This window comes from Orcinus orca, chromosome 15 (assembly GCF_937001465.1).
Source record: "Orcinus orca chromosome 15, mOrcOrc1.1, whole genome shotgun sequence".
NCBI lineage: Eukaryota > Metazoa > Chordata > Mammalia > Artiodactyla > Delphinidae > Orcinus > Orcinus orca.
In genome coordinates this window covers 64,792,914-64,813,887 of record NC_064573.1, presented here as the reverse complement: position 1 = coordinate 64,813,887, position 20,974 = coordinate 64,792,914, and the positions used below count along the sequence as shown (strand labels likewise).

The window sequence follows — 20,974 nt, the reverse complement described above, 5'->3', positions numbered from 1 at the left end:
GGCCAGTGACAGAGGCGTGTGGACAGGACATGGGCGTTGGGACTCAGGCAGGCCCCCCCCCAGGCCTCTACAGAAGGCTGCAGGGGCCCAGGAGCAGCTGCAGGTGGAGGGGGACAGTGGTACTGAGTCATAGCCCCACCTAGCTCCGCAGGGGCAAGGGGCAGGCTCTGGGGGTGAAAAGACCCAGGACCTCAGACAGCCCTGGTCCCCGCTCTGGCGCTGGGGACTCGCTGGCCGGGGTGCCAGGTGGGTGGTCTCACTCAGCCTTGCTGGCCCTGTGACCTGGACTGCCCTCTGCCCTGGGGTCCTCCCCCCGTGCCCCGCACGGCTGGCCACCTGAGTGACCTCTGCTTGGGCCTCAAACGCCCCCTCTCAAGCACACCCTGATCTAGTGGCCCAGGGCTCAGCGTGGAGCAGGCTTTCCTTGGGGCAGAGAGGGGGTCTGGAGAGGGAGGGGCTGGGCCCGTCTCTCTCAGAGGAAGCGAGGACCTGTGAGGAGGGTGCCCCACCCGCCGGGTCCAGGCCTTCTCAGGCCAGTAAGCCGATAAGCAATCTGTCCTTGGAGACCCTCTGGCTTAGCCTGGCTTGGGTGCAACACCTTAGGTGACCTTGACCCTGGGCTCCCTTCCTGCGTCGGGGGTGGGGGCAGGAGGAGCTGCTGGGAGCCAGGTCAGGGGCTGGCGTTCCACAGCCTTGCTCCGCCCCAGCTCCTGACACAGCTGCGAAGAGGGTGACAGGGGACCCGGGTGTCACGTGGTTGGAGCTCTGGGCCAGGCCATGGGGGGGCGTCCAGGGTACAGGGCGCCAGATATGCAAAGGCCCCAGAGAGGTGGCAGCAGCGTGTCCCCACCCCTGGCTCCAGGCCGTCACCAGATTCCGTGACATGAGACTTGAGAGGGCTGTGTCTGGGGAAGGGCAGTGTAACAGGAGGGCAAGTGGGCCTGCCAGGCGGTGAGCCAGGGTCCGGGGTTGGGGGTCGGGGGCAGGGCAGGGAGGTTTTGAAGGGAAGTATCTGCCTGAGACCACAGGAAGGAGAGCAGGTTTCAGCCACAGGGCTGCTGAGTGGGCTCTGGGTTTGGGGTCCTGCCCTTGCAGCCTTGGGGTCCACAGGTAGGCAGGTCAGTGAGTCTGGGAAGCCTATGAGGGGCTGTGATGGAGCTTGTCAAGACCCTCAAAGGACCCAGTTTCTCCCCACAGCTGCTGGGGGGCCCCCGTGGGTCCACATGTGTACACCGAGCCTGCCAGGGGTGCACCTGCCGCTTCTCCCCAGCGTCCCCTCTCGAAGAACAGCCCCCCTCCCGCCCTGGGGCCAGACCCTGGGGCGCCCTGAACCCAAGCACAGCCCCGTCCCCTGGACTGCTGCGTGCAGAGCCTTCCCGGTCCAGGGTTGCTGTTCACGCCTGACTCAGGGAAGAGGCCGGCCCCTCACTCTCGGCGCCAGCCCCCAGCATCCCTGCTGTCCCTCTGATGCCAGGCACGTCCCCATCTCAGGGCCTTTGCACCCGCAGTCCCACTTTCCTCACCACCTCCTTCCCAGACGCCGGCCCCACAACCTGTGCAGCCTGCATCGCCCCCCTCCCCCACCCCCACCCCCACCCCACTCTCTGGAACTGGGCCCCTCCCTCACCACTGCTCACTTGCTACATTTGGTCTGATGCCCACCCTTCTCCGTCAAGGGTCTTCAGCAGTGGCCCCCCTCCATCACCGCCAGCTGGCCCAGTAAGTAACTGACAGAGCCCTGACTCCTCCACGTGCATGCCTGTTCCCCACATGCCATGTGCAGCGGCACAGATGTGCATGTGCACCTCCCTACACACACGTACGTGGACCTGCACGCAGGCACTACGTACACCAGTGTGTGCACACGTGTGCCGTCCTGCACACGGACACAGGCACGGATCTACAGGCATGCGACCACAACACGGATGTGCACCCGCGCTGGGGGCTCCTCCCGGCCGGCCCGCCCCCTCCTCTCTCCCTGTGCCTCTCTCGTCTGTCTCGGTCCAGCCACCCTGCCTTCCTTCGGTTCCCCGGTCACGCCATGGCACCCCTGCCCGCCCGCCACCGAGTGCCCCTCCCTCCCCCACTCCTCAGTGATTTCCAGCCAGACCCAACAGCGCTGTGGTGGGGCATCCTGGGTGTCGGGACCTGGGGACTCATGAACAGTTACTGGCCAGGGAATGATGTGGTTGTCCTGCCCTTGGCCCTGTGCCTCAGGGCTGACTGGGGACGTCCTCAGGGGTCCAGGAAAGCCCAGTCAGACCCAAAGAGATCGAACTGGCAGGAGCCTCCGAGGGGGTGGGGCTGTCCCAAGGTCCCCCTGCTCACAGACCCCCCTCCCTGTGTCCGCTCACAGCCCCAGGCTCCACCACCCCATAGGTGGCAGTTCGCTCCCAGACTTGGCCCGACACGCACAGTTGCCCCCAGCCACGATTCCCATATACTCCTCCGTTGCCCTGTGGCTGCACTGGTCAAGGACCACGTGGCCAGCCCCACTTTTCTCATGGGTGTGTTAAAATACAAATAACAAAATTTACCATTTTAACCACTTTTAAATGGTACAGTTTAGTGGCGTTAAGTACATTCACGTCGTTGTGCAACCGTGACCACCATCACCTCCAGAACCTTTTCATCTTCCCAAACTGAGACTCTGACCCTATTAAGCAACAGCTCCCCAGCCCCTGGCACCATCTACTTTCTGTCCCTACGAACCTGACTGTTCTAAGGACCTTACGTAATTAGAATCCTACGGTATTTGTCCTTTTGTGCCGGGCCTGTTTCACTGAGCATAATGTCCCCAAGCTCATCCATGTTGTGGCAGGTGTCAGAATTTCCTTACTTTTTAAGGCTGAATAACATTCCCTTATATATTTTTATCACATTTTGTTTGTCCATTTGTCTGTCAGTGGACACGATTTGCTTCTGCTTCTTAGCTGTTGTGGATAATGCTGTTATGAACATGGGTGTACAAAAATTTCTTTGAGACCCTGCTTTCAATTCTTTTGGGTAGGTACCCAGAGGTGGAATTACTGGATCATGTGGTTCTGTTTTTATTTTTGTGAGAAACCTCCATACTGTTTTCTATAGTAGCTGCAGCATTTTACCTTCCCACCAACAGTGTGCGAGGGTTCCAATTTCTTCATGTCTCGTCAGTATTCACTGTTTTCTGGGATTTTTTCAATAGTAGCCATCCTTATAGATGTGAGGTGGTATCTTAGTGTGGTTTTGGTTTGCATTTCTCTAGTAATTAGTGATGAACATCTTTTCATGTTCTTATTGGCCATTCATGTATCTTCATTGTGCATGTCCATTCAAGTCCTTCGCCCAGTTTTGAATCAGGTTGGGTGTTTTGTTGAATTTTAGGAGTTGTCTCTATATTCTAGATATTAATCACTTATTAGGTATACAATTTGCAGATGTCTTCTTCCATTCCGCGGATTGCCTCTTTACCTGCTGATACTGTCTTTTTTTTTTTTTTTTTTTTTTTTGCGGTACGCGGGCCTCTCACTGTTGTGGCCTCTCCCGTTGCGGAGCACAGGCTCCGGACGCGCAGGCTCAGCGGCCACGGCTCACGGGCCTAGCCGCTCCACGGTATGTGGGATCTTCCCGGACCGGGGCACGAACCCGTGTCCCCTGCATCGGCAGGCGGACTCTCAACCGCTGCGCCACCAGGGAAGCCCTGATACTGTCTTTTGGTGCACAAAAGTTTAAAATTTTCATGAAATCCAGTTTGTTTTTTCTTTTGTTGCCTGTACCTTTGGTGTCTTATCCGAGAAATCAGTGCCAAGCCCAGTGTCAGGCAGCTTTTGCCCTACGCTTTTTCCTAAGAGTCTTACAATATTAGGTCTTTGATCCATTTTAAGTTAATTTTTGTATGTGGTGTTTGGTAAGGGCCTCAGTGGGTGGGAGAGACCAGAGAAGGGACGGGCGTGGTAGGGAGAGGTGGGGTGCCCGCTGGTGGCCACGAGGGCCTGAGCTGGCCCGTGAGGAGCAGGCAGGGGTCCCATGCCAGAGCCAGGTGGAGGGTGGGCTCCCCAGGCTGCATGGGGTTGGGTACGGGGGGTCGTGTGCGGCGCTTGTGAGGACGCGGCCGACGGTGCAGTCTGTTCAGGTGCAGCCCTGCACGGAGGCAGGGGACAAGCCCGCTGGACCCCATGCCGTGTCACCTGCCCGGGTTAAACTATGTTCCGAGAGACGGGTCACCACAGGGAGACCCAGCGCCTGGGGGCCTGCTTGTCTCTGGGGGCCCCAGACAACGGGAGGGACCTGCTCTCCTGGGTGACCTTTGTCCCTGTCGCTGATCAGCTGAGGGAGAATTGGCCACTTGGGGCCTGCCTGTACCTGAGACTTTAAGACACAAAATTGAGAAAAACGGAAATGTCAACATGCAGTTCCCCCAGTGTAGCCAGCATCGCCTTCAGGAGGCTGGGCACTGGGGGCCCTGGGCAGACGCTGGGCTGGAGCCAGATGTCCGGGGCTGCCGGCTGAGGGCAGGGCCGGGTCATCAGCAGGGACCAGGGAGCAACCACTGGGTCCCTGTCGCACATACTTATGGTCCAGGGCAAGTCCCTGGCAGGACTCTTGTCTGTAAACCTTTCTTATGACACAGTTCATGAGGGAAGTATAGGAAACATGGTAAAATGCACAAATCCCTTGTAATTTCACAACATAGAGCTCATTGCTGCTTGGAAAATAACTTCGCAGACCTCTGCTCACACAGTACATGCACGCATGTGTGTGTTGGGGGGCACATGCCTGTGGGTGCGTGTGCTGCCTGTGTCCTATATGCATCGTCCTACGACACTCGCTCGAGAGCACCCACCCCGTTCCCGGAGGGGGGTCATCTCGGGGCTTCTGTTCTAAGCGTGATCGCCATCCTTGCTGGGGCTGTGCTGAATGACCAGCCGTTTAGTTGCTGCTCTCAGCAGAGACGTCTCCTGGTACATCCCCCACCTTGGGCTGTGGGGCTGTGGCGAAGCAGGAGACACTCAGCGCCCCAAGGCTGAACCCCTCCCCCCTTGCCGACCGGGCACCTGCTGTGTGCCGGGCCCAAGTGCTGCCGCGGAGGGCGGGGCAGGACGGGGTGGAGGCCCAGGCGGCATAATGGGGGGCGCTCACAGGTGATGGGGATGGGGGTGGGGGGAGCACTGGCTGGGTACCAGGCTCTGTGCCGGCCACTTTACCTCTTGGGGACCAGCTCTGGGTGTGCTGTGATCAGTGAGGGACAGGCTCTGAGACGGGGATCATGGGCCCGGCCACACAGCTGGGCTGACACTCACCACCCTGAGAGCAGTGGGGTGCATCAGGGTCCCCCCGAGCGGCAGGGGGAGCCCAGAGAGAGAACGGGCTCGGGGTCAGCTCCAGGGCAGGATGGCGGGGACTGGCAGGCATGGAGGCGGCTGGGAGAGTGACGGGCAGGTAGGGGGACATGCACAAGACTCGGGGTCCTTCCCACCCAGGGCCTGCTGTGAGGAGAACGGGGGCATTAGGGGGTGGATGCTGACCATGGCAAGATGGGGGTGCTGCAGGGGGCAGGCAGCCAGGCAGGGACAGAGGCTGTGTGGATGGGGTGAGAGGGGTGCCGTCCTGGGCTCCCAGGAAGGGGCAGAGGCTGAGCTTTGGGGATGCCCTGGTGGGAAGGACCCAGCCCAGCTGCTGCAGGTGGTCGGGGGAGCCCTGGGAGGAGCATGCAGACCAGACTTCCCGGGTCAACAGGGGGCTGGCAGAGAGCTGGTGCTGAGGCCCTGCACCAGGTGTGAGCACAGCTGCTCCTTATTGACCAGCGGGGGCAGGGGACCTGAAAGGCTTGGCCTGGGACCAGGTAGCCTCTGGGCCGCCCCTGCCTTGCCCTGGACTTGCTGTTTCCCGATGGCCTTGCGTTACTCTCTGGCCTGTCCTGCCGCCCACACCTGGCCACCGCCCTGCCCATTTGAGAGCCCCTGCCCTGGAGAGAGCAGGAGTGACCCCACTCCCGGGAGGTGGTAAGAGTCGGTAGCACCCAGTTACCCTGGTCTGGGACCCCATGGTAAACATGTGGGTGCAGCGCCAGCAGCTGCAGGAGAGGGTCCGGAACCACCACATGGAGTCCTAACCACCACCAGACAGAGATCTGAGGCTCGGCGAGGGTGAGGTCGCCGGGTCCAGGTGGGCAGGGCAGAGTGGCGGGGCGCTGTGCTCTCTCCCCTCTGAAGACCCTCAGGCCTGGTCCTGGCCTAGCTGTGGGCACTCTTTCCTTGAGCGCCAGCTTCAAGCCAGCTGGCCGGCGGGAGGGGTGCAGGGTGGCGGTCAGGCATGTTTTGCTGGGGTTTGAGCTCCACTGGGGGGGCGGCGGGGGCTCTGATTCATCATTCCCCAGGCCGCTTCCCGCCATCCAGGGCTTCCCTGCCCACCCAGCCTGCGGTGGGAGGAGGCTCATGCTGTTCCCTTGTTGGCAGGTGAAGGCGGATGCCCAAGGCAGGGGGACCACAGGGAGAGCCCGTGACATCCTTACTGGCAGCCAGCCCTCCAGCCACACTCGGCAGCATCACCCCAGCAACCAGCGACCAGACGGCTTCCCACCGTCAGGAGGACAGGGAATGACTGCGGCGCATCTGGCCCCGCGGTGGCCCTGGGAGGTGGAGTGTCCCTGAGTGAGGGCTCAGCCGCCTCCCACAGCGCAAGAGCCATGCCAGCTGGAGAGGAGGCGCCAGGGCAAGGGCTGCAGTGGGGCATGGCCTCGCCCCCCCACCCACGCTGAGCGCTCCAGGGCACCGGCTCCCATCCACTGGGCGCACCTGCCTCGAGTCTCAGCTCCCCCGCTCGGTGGCCACCGGGAGAGGCGCCCCATCCCGTGCTCCACGTCTGGGCCCGCCGCTGCCGGACCATGGGATGTCGGCAAAGCTCAGAGGAGAAAGAGGCAGCACGGCGGTCCCGGCGAATTGACCGCCACCTGCGTTCGGAGAGCCAGCGGCAGCGCCGCGAGATCAAGCTGCTCCTTCTGGGCACCAGCAACTCGGGCAAGAGCACCATCGTGAAGCAGATGAAGATCATCCACAGCGGCGGCTTCAACCTGGAGGCCTGCAAGGAGTACAAGCCGCTCATCATCTACAACGCCATCGACTCGCTGACCCGCATCATCCGCGCCCTGGCCGCGCTCAAGATCGACTTCCACAACCCCGACCGCGCCTACGACGCCGTGCAGCTGTTCGCGCTGACGGGCCCCGCCGAGAGCAAGGGCGAGATCACACCTGAGCTGCTGGGTGTCATGCGGCGGCTGTGGGCTGACCCCGGGGCGCAGGCCTGCTTCGGCCGCTCCAGCGAGTACCACCTGGAGGACAACGCGGCCTACTACCTGAACGACCTGGAGCGCATCGCCGCGCCCGACTATGTGCCCACCGTGGAGGACATCCTGCGCTCCCGGGACATGACCACGGGCATCGTGGAGAACAAGTTCACCTTCAAGGAGCTCACCTTCAAGATGGTGGACGTGGGCGGGCAGAGGTCAGAGCGCAAAAAGTGGATCCACTGCTTCGAGGGCGTCACCGCCATCATCTTCTGCGTGGAGCTTAGTGGCTACGACCTGAAGCTCTACGAGGACAACCAGACGGTGAGTGAGTGACTGGGCTCTTCTTCTGCTCGTTGCTGCCACGTGGGAGCCGGCGGGATCCTGGCTGTGTCCAGGGCGGGAGGGGAGTGGCTGCTGTCCAAGGGGGGCCAGGGCGGCTCCAGCGAGGACCTCAGGGTAGCGCCTGCTGTCAGGACGTCTGCCTGGAGGGCAGCTCTCGGTGGCCGCCCCAGCTGGGGGGCCCCCAACTCCACTGTAACCCCACCCTGGGTTCCACCGGGCAGGGATACCCTCTGTGCTATGCCACCCTCACTGGCTGCACACAGCACTGCCCTCGTGCTCACAGGCCCAGGTGGCCTCACCTAGGTGCTGCGAGCAGACCACACACCCCATGCCTGATGCTCTCGGGGTGCAGAGGGCCAGCTCTCTGCTGAGCAGGGCCTGCTCCTCGGCTCCCAGAGCATGTTGGCCACCTGGGGGTGGGGGGAGGGGAAGCTGGCACCACGAGGGGCTTCACCGCAGGTGAGGTTGAGTGCGGCCAGGTGCACAGGGAGTGACCCTGGAGGCAAGAGAGAGTCTGGCTGCCCTACAGGACACGGCACAGGCCGGGCATCCGGTTGTTGGTCCGTGTGGCAGTTCAGTAAATGCAGCAGCTCCCACCAGCTGGGCACCATGCTCCATCCCAGGAACCTCGGCGCCGCAACCCTGTCTGGGTCCTGAGAGTCTGTCAGCCACAGGGTTAAGAACCTTTTCTGAGGTTTAATCCCCAGGGGTCAGGTAGGGGTGGTAATTCCTTCAGGCCCTCTTCCCAGGCTGAGAACCACCTTGTGGGCTGGGAGCTCAGAGTCACGTGGCAGGGAGACCCCAGAGGTGGGTGCAGTGCAAGAGGTGCTGAGGGACAACCTGGACCTGGTGCTGAGCCAGTGGAGGCTTGCGGGGAGCTGCTGGCAGGTGGGAGCCAGGCCCCTGGCAAGAAGAGGGTGGGCAGTGCACTGCAGCCCCAACCGAGGCAGGAGGCCCAGGCACGGGTGCTGCAGTCTCCCGGGGCACCCAGGAGCGGTGGTGGTGGAGGCCGCTCAGACGGATAGGGATGGGTGTGGCTGGGGCCGCCCCACAGCAGAGGGTCTGTGCCAGGCAGGCACCGAGCAAAGACCTGGCATCTGCCCTTAAGAGGTCTTTGATCCTGAGGGTGGGGGGGCATGGGGGCAAACAGGGAGCCTGCAAAGGAGCTGTAAGTGGTGTTGGGCTGGGTGCCAGGGGCTCGGGGAGGTGGCAAGCTGGCGGACCTAGGGGAAGGGGTAATGATGTTCTTGAGGGGGATCCTTCATGCTGGGAAATGAGGGGACCAGGCGACGGGGCGATGCAAGGAAGGGACACCCGGTCTTTTTAGGCAGGTGACGGCTTTATTCGTTGGGTTCAGCAGGGAGTCCTAATTTTGGGCTGCAGCCCCAGGAACTCTGCGGGCGGCTGCAGGTGGTGGCCACTGTGCTGGGCACCTGACTGGCTTTCCGAATAGAGAAGGGTATGCGACACTCTTCAGGTTTGCACGGAGGCCCAGCCTGGTGGAGAAGGGGGAGCAGCTGTAGGAGGCCACGGAGACAGGAGGCAGAGCCGTGTCCCAGTAGCATCGGCCTGGACAGTCTGCAGCTCCCTGTGGGCCAGCCCGTCTTGCTCCCAACACTGTCCCCCAGAGTCTTGTCCCTCTTCCGCCCGCCCCCACTTGAGGGCCACGTGTGGTCTGGGCAGCGGAGGAGCGAGGTCAGGCTGCTCGATGAGGCATCACCATGGGCAGAGGGCTTGGGGCTGACCAGGCCCTGAGGCGAAGCGGGGTGCCTGGGCAGGTCTGCAGCCACCTGGGCTCCAGCCGTCTCGCTCTCCGGGTGCCTGCCTGTTTTCGGCTGTGTCCTGAGGCTGGTGGTGGCCTGTGCTCGGAGGCCTCTGGGGGCCACATCTGTCATCTCCAGGACGGGCGTGGTGAATTCCCTCGGTGCTGGGCGGGCTCCCAGACTGTCTGCTGGCATGTCCTGCCCGCCGTGTCTGCGCCCACAGGTGTGCCGGGTCATGGGGGCAGGGAGCCTGGTCCCTGCGTGGGTCCCGTGTTTCATGGAGGCATGTGGCTGCCCTTCCTGCTCAGAGCCTGTGACGGGTTGGTGGCCCAAGTGGCCCAAGTGTCCTCAAAGATGAGCCCCAGGCCAGGGCTTCTGCCTGAGGCCCTCCCAGCTCCGCCCACTGTCCCCGCGGCCCACAGCCCTTCTCTCTGCTCTGGCCTCGCAGGCTCGGCTCACTCCCACGTGCTCCGAGCTCTCCAGCCTTTAGCACGTGGCCACCCTGTCCCCTGCCCCTCGTCCCTTGCCCGCTTGCCCTGTCCTCCAGGTCTTATGTCAGGCGTCACCCCCGCCCGGTGCCCGCACACCCCTCCATCACCGTTGCTCGTTACGGTGGCCCCGTTGTGTGCGAGCAAGTAGCCGCCTGGCTGGGTCACGTCGATGACTGGGTGGACAGGCGGCCCCCGCGGAGGTTTCTCTGTGAGGCCCGTACATCCTCCTCCTGAAAGCAGCTAGGCTCTGGGGCCGTCACAGTATTTCCTGAGGGGAGAGGCCAGCGGCCAGGCCCACGCCCCCTGCCTGCCCACCACCTGGACTCGGCAGGCCTGGGGAGGTGGTTGTTCACCAGAAAAGGAGATTCTTGATGAGAAACTCAAGCAAGACTGGAAATTCACTGGATTCCAAGTGGTTCTGACCTTTCATGCTCTACCAGCAATGTCTCGATGAAGAACAAACTCTGCCGAGCAGAGACAATAGCAACCATGAGTCCTACCGCCGCCGGCGCACGAGGTGGTCTGACTGCCACCTGGGGAGAGCCCAGCCCGCCTCTCCGTGCTTGGGGGAGGCGAGCACTGCGGAGGGGCTGGGACTGGGCTGCCACCCTGCCTTCTCCTTTCCAAGGGCCCTGGCAGAGGCCAGGCGGCCAGGAGAAACCAGAGGCTCCCAGGGCCTGGTGCCAGGCTCTGGACACGGCTCCTCGGAGCTCCTCCCCACTCAGCGCCTGCGGCTTCCTCCCACCCCACCCCCGCCACTCCCTGCACCTGGTAGAGGAGTCCCTGCCCCACCTCCACTTGCCCGCTGGTCAAGTGTGTTCCCAAGGGTGACGCGTCAGCGCGTTCCCAAGGGTGACGTCAAGACCCCTGGGCGCAGAGGGCATGGAGGGCTGCGGCACGTGCAGGGCAGCCCCTGGGCAGGGGGCAGATTCCAGGCGTCTGTGGACCATGGCAACCAGCAGATCCCAGGAGCTGTGCTCAGCCTTGGTGACGATTCCGGGCCCTCGTCCCAGGAGGATTTAATGGGTCCTTGGCCTGCCTAGGGCCCGTCCCCCCTTGCAGTCCTGCAGACACCAGGGGGCCTTCACTGTCCCCATGCGGGGCTGTCCAGGCAGCACAGGAGGCCAGAGCACAGCCCAGTCACGCGTCACCTGGTGGGTCCTGTGGGGCGGCAGCCATGCCCAGGGTCCCCATCACAGGTGGGAGGACAGGTCACAGTCCGAGCTCACGCAGCCATGGGCCCTCCCCGAGCCACACCTGCTGCCTGGGGCCAAGGCAGGCTGCCCTGCCCCACCCGCCCTTTGGGGAGCCACTTCCTTCTCCGCCTGGCTCGTGGCCTCTTCCCAGGGTAAAGAAAGATGAGGAACTCAGCCATGGCCCGCCTGGGCGCCCACCCCACATGGCAGCCCCTGAAGCTCCCCCCCTTTAGTACCTGGCAGGCGGGACCCCAGCACCCTGCTGTCAACCTGCCACCCAGCCTCAGCCCAGCGCACCTGCTGATGGACCCATGGCCTCTGCATGGTGGGGGGGGTCCTTCAGAAGGGGAGGACGAGGCAGCTGTGAGGTGTCAGTGTTCTCACGGGAGCACCCTCAGCGGCTCGCTCGCTGCCCTTTCCTGGTGAAGCTGTCAGCAGGCCTGCCGTGCGCCTGTTGTATACCTGCCGTGCGCCTGTTGTATACCTGCCGTGCACCTGCTGGGTGCAGCCGCAGGCCTTAACGTGTGTGTGCAGTGTGCCCGAGGAGGGGGGCTGCTCCAGGCTGTCCTACAGGTAGTGTGCTTTGCCATTCAGCCCAAAAAGGGAGCATGTTTCAGTGGTAACGAGGAACGGCACTGTGTCACAAAATGGTGCTGCCTGGGTCTGCGGCAAAACTGACCGTCACCTGCTGGTGACAGAGGGGGTGGCATTTGTGCAAAGGACGTGGTTACAAGTGGGAGATGCGAGAGGTGGATGATACCCGGCTTAGATTAGGAAGGGACCTGACGTACCCTTTAGTGCCCTTGACCAGCCAGCTTTGCAGATGAGGACACTGAGGCCCAGATATCACTCATCATGGGTCCCAGGGTGGGGGCAGTGAGCAGGATTCGGGGGACTTGAGTGGCCATCAGGGTTGGCACTGGCCCAGCAGCCCCCACCCCTTCAGTGGCGGGACCACAGGGAGCTCCAGCAGAGCAGGTCCCCACTCTGCCTCCTGCTCCCGACCCGGTGGAGGACATAGTTCCAGGAACCGTGCCGTGGGGACTTGGGACAGAGCCAGAGAAGCGTGCCATTGACCCGCCAGAGGCCACCAGCCTCCCCCACCAGGCACTGGTCTCCCCAGCAGCTCCTTCTGGTCTCGTGATGTGCCAGGGCCACGTGCACCTTTGACCTCTGCAAACCACGCTGCCCCTGGGACAGCAGAGGCCTCCTGGACCAGAGCCAGGAGGCAAAGGCAGCTAGAGGGCCAGGCCCCCGGCAGGGCCACTACGGTGCCTCTCACACCGGGTGCAGCGAGCACAGGGCTCAGCTGGCCCCGAGCGCTCCCCCCGCTGGCGTCCCCCTCCAGGCTCAGCCCAGCCCTTTTTCTCTGTGGCCTGTTACCCCTCCCAAGTGTTGGAGACATGTGGCGGCTCGAGGGGGCCAGGTGTGCACTCACAGCCGGATCGTTGGTGGCCCGGAGCCGCTGCCGGCGCTTGTGAACAGTACCCACCTCTGTGCGGGCTCCTCCGGCCCTGGCACTAGCCGGGTTCCTCGCTCCACTGCCTGGCCCTTGTCTCAGCCCTAAGGGGGCTGAGGCCATGTGGTCCTCCCCTCTGTGGGCCCTGAGCCTCGCGTGGGCGAGGGGGAGGGTAGGTGGAGAGGCAGCAGCCGCAGCTGGCCCTCCCCTGCTCCCAGGGCAGCCGAGCACGAGGCCCCTCTCTATGGCAACTTCCTCCGTTCTCCCTGCCCTGTCACACTGGGCATTCCCAAGGGCTCCTGCTTCCTGCTCCCTTTGTGCTCAGCTCGTGCCCAGAATAGGTCCTCCATCAGAGGTCAGCCAGACAGAAGGACAGAAGGACAGCCAGGCCACCTGCCACTCAGTGTGGCCTCCTTCCAGCCCCATTCCTCACCCTGGGATCCTTGTGTGCCCGCCCCTCCATGGTGGCCACCTCCTGCCACGTCACTAGAGCGCCCCCCCCACCCCAGGCACAGGCTGTCACTGGACACAGTGGAGCAGGTGGGACGTGCCCCCCCGCCCCGTCCACGCTCCACCTCTCCCACACGACAGCCTTTGCCACATGCCCTGGTGGAATCTGCATGGGGGTGTCCACGTGTCCCTCAGATCTGAGGCTGCGATCCTTCCCCCATAGGCGGGTTGGGGTCAGCCTCTTGCCAGGTCGCGGACCAGCCCTGGGAGGGAGGAGGGGGGCGCCATTGGCACTCTGTGGGCAGCGCTGGCCCCCACCTGCACAGCACACCCATGCACTGGAGGGCAGTGGCTGGCCAGCACCAGCTCACAAGTGCCAAATTTTCCGTTTTTAAGAAGTTTGTGAGCTGTTTGACATAATGTTGGTAGCTTAAAATCAGCCAGGTGAGAGTAATGACACCATGGAAGTTGGCAGCCTCTACAGCCGGCCCCCACCCCAGCCAGATGTTAACGTTCACCAGCCTCCTGCAGCCGGTGACCCCCGAGCCCGGGCTGGAAGGGCCTGCCCGTCAGGCTCGTTCATCGGTGAATGACAGTGTTCACTGGCTGCATCCTTTTAAAGAGCTGTCAGCCTCCTCTGTGACCCCTCAGCGCCTCCCTGCTCTGGCCCTATGACCACACCTGTCTTTTCTGTTCACGTTCGTCCTGCTTGCGAATGGTCATCTGCCAGATGGCTTCATGCTCTCCCTGGGCAGATTCACGAGAATCAAGCCTCTGCACAGGGGAGCAGCCTGGAGCCGGCTGGTTCTGCCATGTCTCTGTCAGCATGTTGGACTCACGTGCGAATCTGCTCCAGCCGGGCCTCCCGGGTCCCTGCCTGAGGACAGGCCCCGTGGGGCTTGTTCAGGAAGCAGTGAGGGACAGAGGCGACTGTGGCCCTTCCTCCCCTGAGGTCACTTGGGGACCGCATTGAGCAACCCCTGGAGGCTAGAGTGGCTCCCCCAGTACCCACATCCGCTGGCCCCATGCTGGCTGTGGCTGGCCCCGAGGCACCCCAGTGCAGCAGCTCTCTGGGTCCAGAGAACCCCAGGGGGCCTCCTGCCCTAGAGACCGCCTTGCAGGGGAGAAGGGAGCAGGGCCTGGACAGATTGGGATGAAGGTGGGGATGGTAATCTGGGCTCGACCTTGCACGTCCAGCCTGCGTCGTGGGGCCTGTGGGGGCGGCCCACAGAGGCAGGACTGAGGGGTTTGGGGGGGCCATGGAGAGCTGGGCCAGCTGGGCGAGGCCCCGGGTGCCAAGCCCCACTCCCAGCACAGCCTGGGGTAGACGTTGCTGCCAGGGCTCATCGGAGCCTCTGCAGCTCCCATGTCTGCGCACATCCTCTCTGCCAGGTGATCTGCTCTTCTCAATGTCCCTGCACCCCGCGGAACATCTGTATCCCGCACTTACCAGGAGCTTCAGGGCAGAGGGACCTCCCCAGCCCGCATCCCACTCAGCGCCCAGGCCCGCGGGTTAGTTAATTTCCTGAGCGCATTAGCCCCACTCCTTACGCACACGTCAGAACCCAGAGGGGTTTTTAAGACGCAGATTATTATTGTTTTAAGGGATTTCTATAATCTGAGAACTGAAAAACAACTTCTCCACGTAGCAAGAACAGGCTCCAGGGAGTTGGCTGAGACCATGGGGGGACCCTCGGTAACCAGCACAGACAACTGGCCTGAACAACACCGAGAAAGGCTTCTGTGCTAACAGAACTCGGGGACTGCCCCCGCCCCCCCGCAGGCCCCTCTGGCTCTGACAGTCTCGTATTTTGGTAGATCTGAATACAGTCCGCTAGGGGAAGGGAGCATGGTCATCTGAGGGGGGCCCCCCGGATAGAGCAGAAGGTGGCCCTGTTCCCTGCACGTGGCTCCCCACTGGACACATGTCCTCAGATCCAGAGACCCAACTCAGGCTGGCCCGGGAACCTGGGCCACAGCTCACCCTGACCCTGTCTTCATCACCCCTAGTTGGTGTCTCCTCAGCTCATGTATTTGCTCTAATTTCATGAATAAAACCACAGTCACCCAGAGGCCCTGGGCCTCATGTCCTGAGGTTTGTGCTGAGGCCAGCCCCAGGCCACAGCCCCACACACCTTTTCGGGCCTTCGGTGACCCTGGGAAGGCTGACGGCATCCTGGCTGAGGAGGCCCAGAGCCTCCAAGCCACATGGCACAGCTCCGTGTTCCCCAGAAGCCATAGCCTCTGGGCCTGTGTCTCAGGCTCCAGGAAACCAGCTCTGTAGCCAACTACCAGCCGCTGGGGAAAGAACAGTCTGGAACAGCTGACTGGGGCAACCTGTAGTTCTTGCGCGGCTTCCCACCCCGGCCCTTTGTTTACTGACTGCCGGCTCCAGGGACGCCCCCTCGGCTCCTCTTTCAGCCTCATCTGCCCAAAGACAGGACCTCAGGAGGCGAGAGGGGGCCAGCCACATGCAGCCCCAGTCCTGTGCGTCCTCAGCTGGACAAGCTGGTCCAGTTGTGGCTCCCTTGTCTGCAAAGCCAGACGACAGATCCATGGCTCAAGGACAGGATGCAGTTCTGACATCTGCCAGGCGCCTGTGCTTGGTGCCTGCAGGGCCTGGGACTCTGGGGCTGGCGCTCCGATGGAGGGGGATGCCCAGCAGTGGAGCTTAGACCCTGGTCAGCCCCGTGGCCTCCCCTGTGGCCTGGGCCACCCTGCCTGGTTTGGTGGCTGGGAAGGCTGTGGGAATCGCACAGGCCTGCAGGGAACACAGTGCCCTCCTGCCATTTCCTGTTCTTCTCACAAGAGACAACCACCCAGCCCCCCACTCCCCATTCCTGCTCAGGCCTCCCAGGGCCAGGCTGCAAGTGCCTCTCAGTACCGAGGGGTTTTGGGGGGCCATGGAGAGCTGGGCCACCTGGGCGAGGTCCCGGTGCCAAGTCCCACCCCCAGCACAGCCTGGGGCATCAGGATGTGGCATCACCAAGGCCAGAGACCACACTGAACCAGGACAGAGGAGGCGCTGGGCAGAACTGTCACCACGCTCTCCTCTGATGCCCAGACCTAGCAGGCTGGCCTTTTGTAGCACAGCTGACCAGGGGACCTGGCATTGGGCACCACCAGCCCTGACACAGCACATGTTCCTCCCGGGGCATCCCAGCCCCTGCTGCAGTGGTGTGGGGCCCAGGGAGGGCAGGAGGTCTCTTCTGGACAGCAGGGAGCCCATGGGGGTGGGAAACCTACTGTCCCCAATGGTTGTGGAGGACATGGATGGAGACACTGCGTGTGACTCCAGCCTGGATTCAGTGAGACCACAGCCATGAGCTGCTGACCAGCCGGCCTCTGGCACGCCCTTCCCCTGAACCTTGTTCCTGCTCCTGCCCAGTGCTCTGTCCCCAGGCACAGCTGCTGTGACCCCGTGGCCCGGTATCTCCTGCCGTACTGCCAGTCTGGGGGGATGGGCTGGCCCAGCCCTGGGAGTGATACGGGTGGTCACAGCTGGGGGGGGGGGGTGAGGTTTCGAGGACCCACTCAAGAGGCAGTGACGCGAAGACAAGGGCTTGGGAACCAGAAGCAGGGCCCCACCCAGCTTCTTCATCCCCCTGCTTCACCTGCAAAGGGGGCTGAGAGGCTTGGACCGTGCTGGCCAGGGCGAGCACCGGGAGAACGCTGTCAGCCACCGAGTACCTAGCAGGGTGTGGGGTATGTCAGCCACACTGACAACATCTGGGGCAGGATAAAGCGCCAGGTGCCCCACAGGTAGGAGCAGTGTTCCCAGGGTCCTGCGGAATTCCCTAAACCGCGTCCCGATTGTACGGCTGCACCAGCACGTGTAGGCATCCTTCCTGAGAGAGGCTCTGTCACTTTGATCAGTTTCTCAATGAAGCTGAGACCCCGGAAGACTGCCCTTGCCCAGCCCCGAGCCCCTGCTGATGGAGCAGCCAGGGTTATAACGGGCAGCAGTGGCCCAAATATTACTTCCTAAGGATGAGCATTTCTGAAATCCATCTTGATTGGCCACAAGCAGAGGTTCCCCACTGAGATGTCTACCCACCCCCCCCCGCCCTGTCCCCAGCTTCTCGTGTCCCTGCAGGAACTGGCCACCTGCTGCCCATGGCTCTCCAGCCTTTCCTCCAGGAGGGGTGGCCTAGGGCTGTGCCCAGGGGTGCAGAAGCTCCCTCTTGCTGAACAGTGTTAGGCAAGGGTGTTGGGGCCCAGGGGGTCCTCGGTCTGGTCCCAGGAGGGCTGTTTGCACTGCCATTGCCTCCCGTGGTGGCAGTGATGGTCTGCAAGCCAGGCCAGGCCTGCTCGCACTTGCATCATGCTGTTTGCTAATTTCCCGTCAGTGACTGACAGCAGGGGGGCTTGGATCACTCCAGCAAGATTTAACACAAAAACAAATAGAAAACAGTTCTCATTTCAGCTGAAGCTGAAAAGGACTGGAAGGACTGGGGCTTTAGAAGAGGCATGCTCCCTGGGAGCGGGAGCGGTTGGAGGTGGGGGGAGGTGGGCGGATGAGGTGAGAGCAGGTGGGACCCAGAGCCCGGACCTCATCCTAGGCTGCCAGCCTTCCTCCCTGGGCCTGGGCATGACATGGGGAGCTGGGAGCAGGACACAGGAGCTCCAGCCCTTGCAGAGCAAGTGCTCCAAGTGTGGCTTTGGGAATCTGGGAGTCAATTCTAACTCAGTCCCCCCCCCCACCATCCAAAGTTACGAGATGCCCACTGCCCTCGTCCCACCTGCCCGGGGCTCTACTGGACGCCTGTGGGATCAGGAATGGTCCTTTCTGGCTCTGAGATCCTGTCGGTCATTGCTTCTGAGGCTCAGTGAGAACAGAGAGCAGAAGAATGATGTGTGTTTGGGGTGCAGGGGCTGGCTGGCCACACAGACTCCCAGGGGACAGCTCGGTCAGGCGGGCAAAGTCCCCAGCCAGGGCATGAGTGTGTTTTGGTGCTGGGGTGGGGCAGTGACCTGCTTGTGTGGCCCCAGGGTCATCATGTGTCCACCTGTGGTCCATCTGGGCTGTCTGGCTCCTGAGAACTCGCAGCACGCCGAGGACAGCACGGCTGTGTCAGTGGAAGGGGGGCGCTCGGTGGAGCACACTCGTCCCGAGGCACCCCGGTCCCAGCCCCGTGCCGGGCACCATGGGGGAACGGTGGGGCCCAGGGCGCGGTCCTTCCTCTCCGGGGGCAGGTGTCCGGGTGGGAGGACAAGGGCAGGGGAAAGAGGCTGGGCCTCAGGTGCTGTCACGGACCCTGCACACAAACCTCTAAGCCCCCCAGGCGGGCTGCCACACTTGCTACTACTCTGGGTCACCCTAGCCCCCTCTGAGCCGTATACTTTGGGAGACTGGGGACCAGCAAACAGGCTGCCTGGAGAAGGTGGGTGCTGAGCTTGGGGCGGGGACAGGTGGCGTCAGGCGAGGTGGCCCGAGGCTGAGCTTCCGCTGTTTCTGGCAGGTTCAGGATGGGTTTCAGGCCATTAGGGCCCGAGCACAGCTTCTCCGCAGCCTTTATCTTGTTTAAACAGCCCTACTGTTTGAAGTGGCAGGCCTGGCCGGCGCTGTTACTACGAGCGTCACAGCTGTCACTCGATGGGGGCCAGCGGACAGACAAACGGTGCCTCTGACCTCTGGACCCGTCGGAACACACTCGCACCCCAGTGAAGCCCCATCTGTCACTGGCCCAAGGCCTGCAGGGCTGAGCCTCCTCCTGCCCCCACCTGGGCTGCGGCAAGCCAGCCCCTGGGAGGTGAGAGGCGGTGGTCCTTTGCTGAGCCCCCTTCTCGTGCCTGGGGAGGGGGGCCAAGGGCTGTGAGCACCAGGACTGTGGGGCGCGAGGTGCACCGCCCCAAGCACTAATTCCTCTGTGCTGCTCGCTAATCCCCACACTCTGGCCGCAACTTCCGCGGCCCCTCGGGCTGCTCGTCTGCAGGTGGCGCGGAGGCCAGGGGTCAGGGCGGCAGGAGCTGGGGCACCGACGGGGACACACAGTGGAGTCGGTCCTGGGGTCGCCGCACAAACCCCGGAGTTTGGAGGAGGAAGATGAACCCCGAGCCTTCATCCCCAGCAGGTCAGGGGGTTCCTGATGGTTTTAAAGCCAGAAGGGCACCTGCCTGTAAACCCTTTTTCCCCTCGTTTTGCTCCACGATGGCGCTGAGGCGAGAAGGGACACAGGCCACTGCCGGCGAAGGGCCAGGACGGCACGGAGCCTGCTGCGGGGAGCGGGGGAGGCCCTGCGCTGCCAAGTGTCAGGGTCCTGGTTGGGAGGAGGGGAGGCTGGGGGCGCAGGCGGGCCCCTCCTCAGTGGCCGGGTCCGACTACCTGGACAGGCAGGACACGCGGCGCCGGCGTCCTCTCACTGTAACCCCTGCACACGGCCGCCTTACCGACCACCTACATCCCGCACCATCCAGCCCTGCCTGCCGTGGCCCCGCGGCCAGCAGACCACTCACCCTGCCGGGCGCTGGAGAGAGCAGCCCCCGCAGACCGGGTGGCGGTGCTCAAAGCCACAGCAAATCAACAGAAGGGTTCCAGCTGGTGACTGGCTACTTCAGGGAGGCTCAGGGATGCCCTTGAGAGCCCACCCCTCCGCCGGGACCCAGGGGAGGACAGCCTGGTGAAGGCCCCACGCGGGGATGAGTTGGGGCCAGGCAGAAGGTGCCGGGTCACCCCGCTGGGATGGGAGCTGCTGGAGGGCTATGCACAGGGCAGCGAAGTGACCCCAGGTTGCAGAGACACGGAGCAGAGGCAGGGAGAGGTGGGAAGGAGATTCCAGGTGTGGCTGGAGGTGCTGTAAACTGGACAGTTGCAGGTAGAGCCCATGGCCCGACTCCGGGACCCTGGCCTCTGTCGGGGGGTTGTGTCCACTCGTGGGTACTGCCTCCCTGGCAGAGGCAGCCAGACAGTGCCCTCCCTCCATGCCACCTGCCCCAGCTTGCTGGCTTGGCACTGGGTGGTCAGTGCACGTGTGTCCGCTCCTAGGGCCTCAGTTCTCTTAAGCCAGGATTGCCCCTTGCTTCTCTCTGTGCTTCCGAGGGTGACTGCTTGACGTCCAGGGAAAGGTGCCGGGAGAGGCCGGGCTTGGATCTTGGATGCCGGTGTCGGCGGTAGGGATGCTGGGCCTCCAGCTTCCTGTCACTGCCTGTCGACCACGTTTCTACCGTGACTCACTTCCCGACAGCCCAGAATAACTGCCGTCTCCTGGTCGGCAGGACCTGAGACTCTTGGGTGAGGTCAAGTCCAAGGCCAGCCGAGGCAGCCATGGGGGCTTGGGGTGGGGCTGCCTCAGGGCTCCTCGCTCAGGCCCCCACTCCTTTCAGCCTGACCCGCTCACATCACCCAGGGAGCCCTAAAGCTGAAGTGAGCCAGGGAGAAAGGGGGTCAGACAGAAGATGGGGGGTGGGGCTGGTTGAGTGGGCGTCTGGTGCCAGGGGTCAGAGTAGGGGATCAGGGCCTGCACTGGGAGGCCTCTGAGGTCCCAGGGACATGAGAGGGTGGGGTAGGAACATGCTGAGGGACTGGAAGGGGGACGGGGTGCCGAGAAGCGCCGTGTCTGTGCCTGGTGGAGGGGAAGGCGGCGGCGGGAGGGGCACGGGGAGTGAGCTGCCTGTGCGGCAGGGCCGTGCCAGTCGATCTTGGCCTGGGTGTCCCGAGGACCCACAGGGTGCAGGGGCAGTGTGGCTCCGTGGGCTCGAGGGCCCAGACTTGAGGAATGGGTGCACTGACCCTGGGCAGCCGAGGGGGAATGCTGCCCACCCCAGAGAGAGCAGGGGGTGGGCGGCAGCACCCCCAGCTCGCCCTGTTGCCCCCACACAGGCTGCGGCACCACCCACTCTGTGCCGCCCGTGCAGATGAGCCCCGGGGACAGTCAGGGGCTCATCGATCCATTAGCCTCATTAATCAGTTCTCCATTCTGGCGCGGCCGGCACTTAGGCTTGTGGGAGGAGGAAGTGAGGAGCGCTAACCAGGTTGGTCTGGACTTGACCCCGGTCATCCAGCTCTGTCC

At 63.1% G+C, this 20,974-nt stretch overlaps 2 protein-coding genes across 5 annotated transcripts in view; one reads left to right on the top strand and one right to left on the bottom strand.

Annotated features, from left to right (window-relative positions):
• The window catches only part of RSPH14 (radial spoke head 14 homolog), a 61,949-nt gene that overhangs the window by 20,877 nt on the left and 20,098 nt on the right, over positions 1–20,974 (bottom strand). The gene's annotated exons all lie outside the window — the stretch shown is intronic.
• GNAZ (G protein subunit alpha z) overlaps positions 1–20,974 on the top strand; it is a 42,469-nt gene that overhangs the window by 12,433 nt on the left and 9,062 nt on the right. For both annotated transcript variants that reach the window (XM_004276062.3, XM_033439702.2), the window contains one exon: positions 6,435–7,585. In XM_004276062.3, coding sequence (XP_004276110.1) covers positions 6,863–7,585 — 723 coding nt within the window. In that variant the 5' untranslated portion in view covers positions 6,435–6,862. The remainder of the gene's footprint in view (positions 1–6,434; positions 7,586–20,974) is intronic.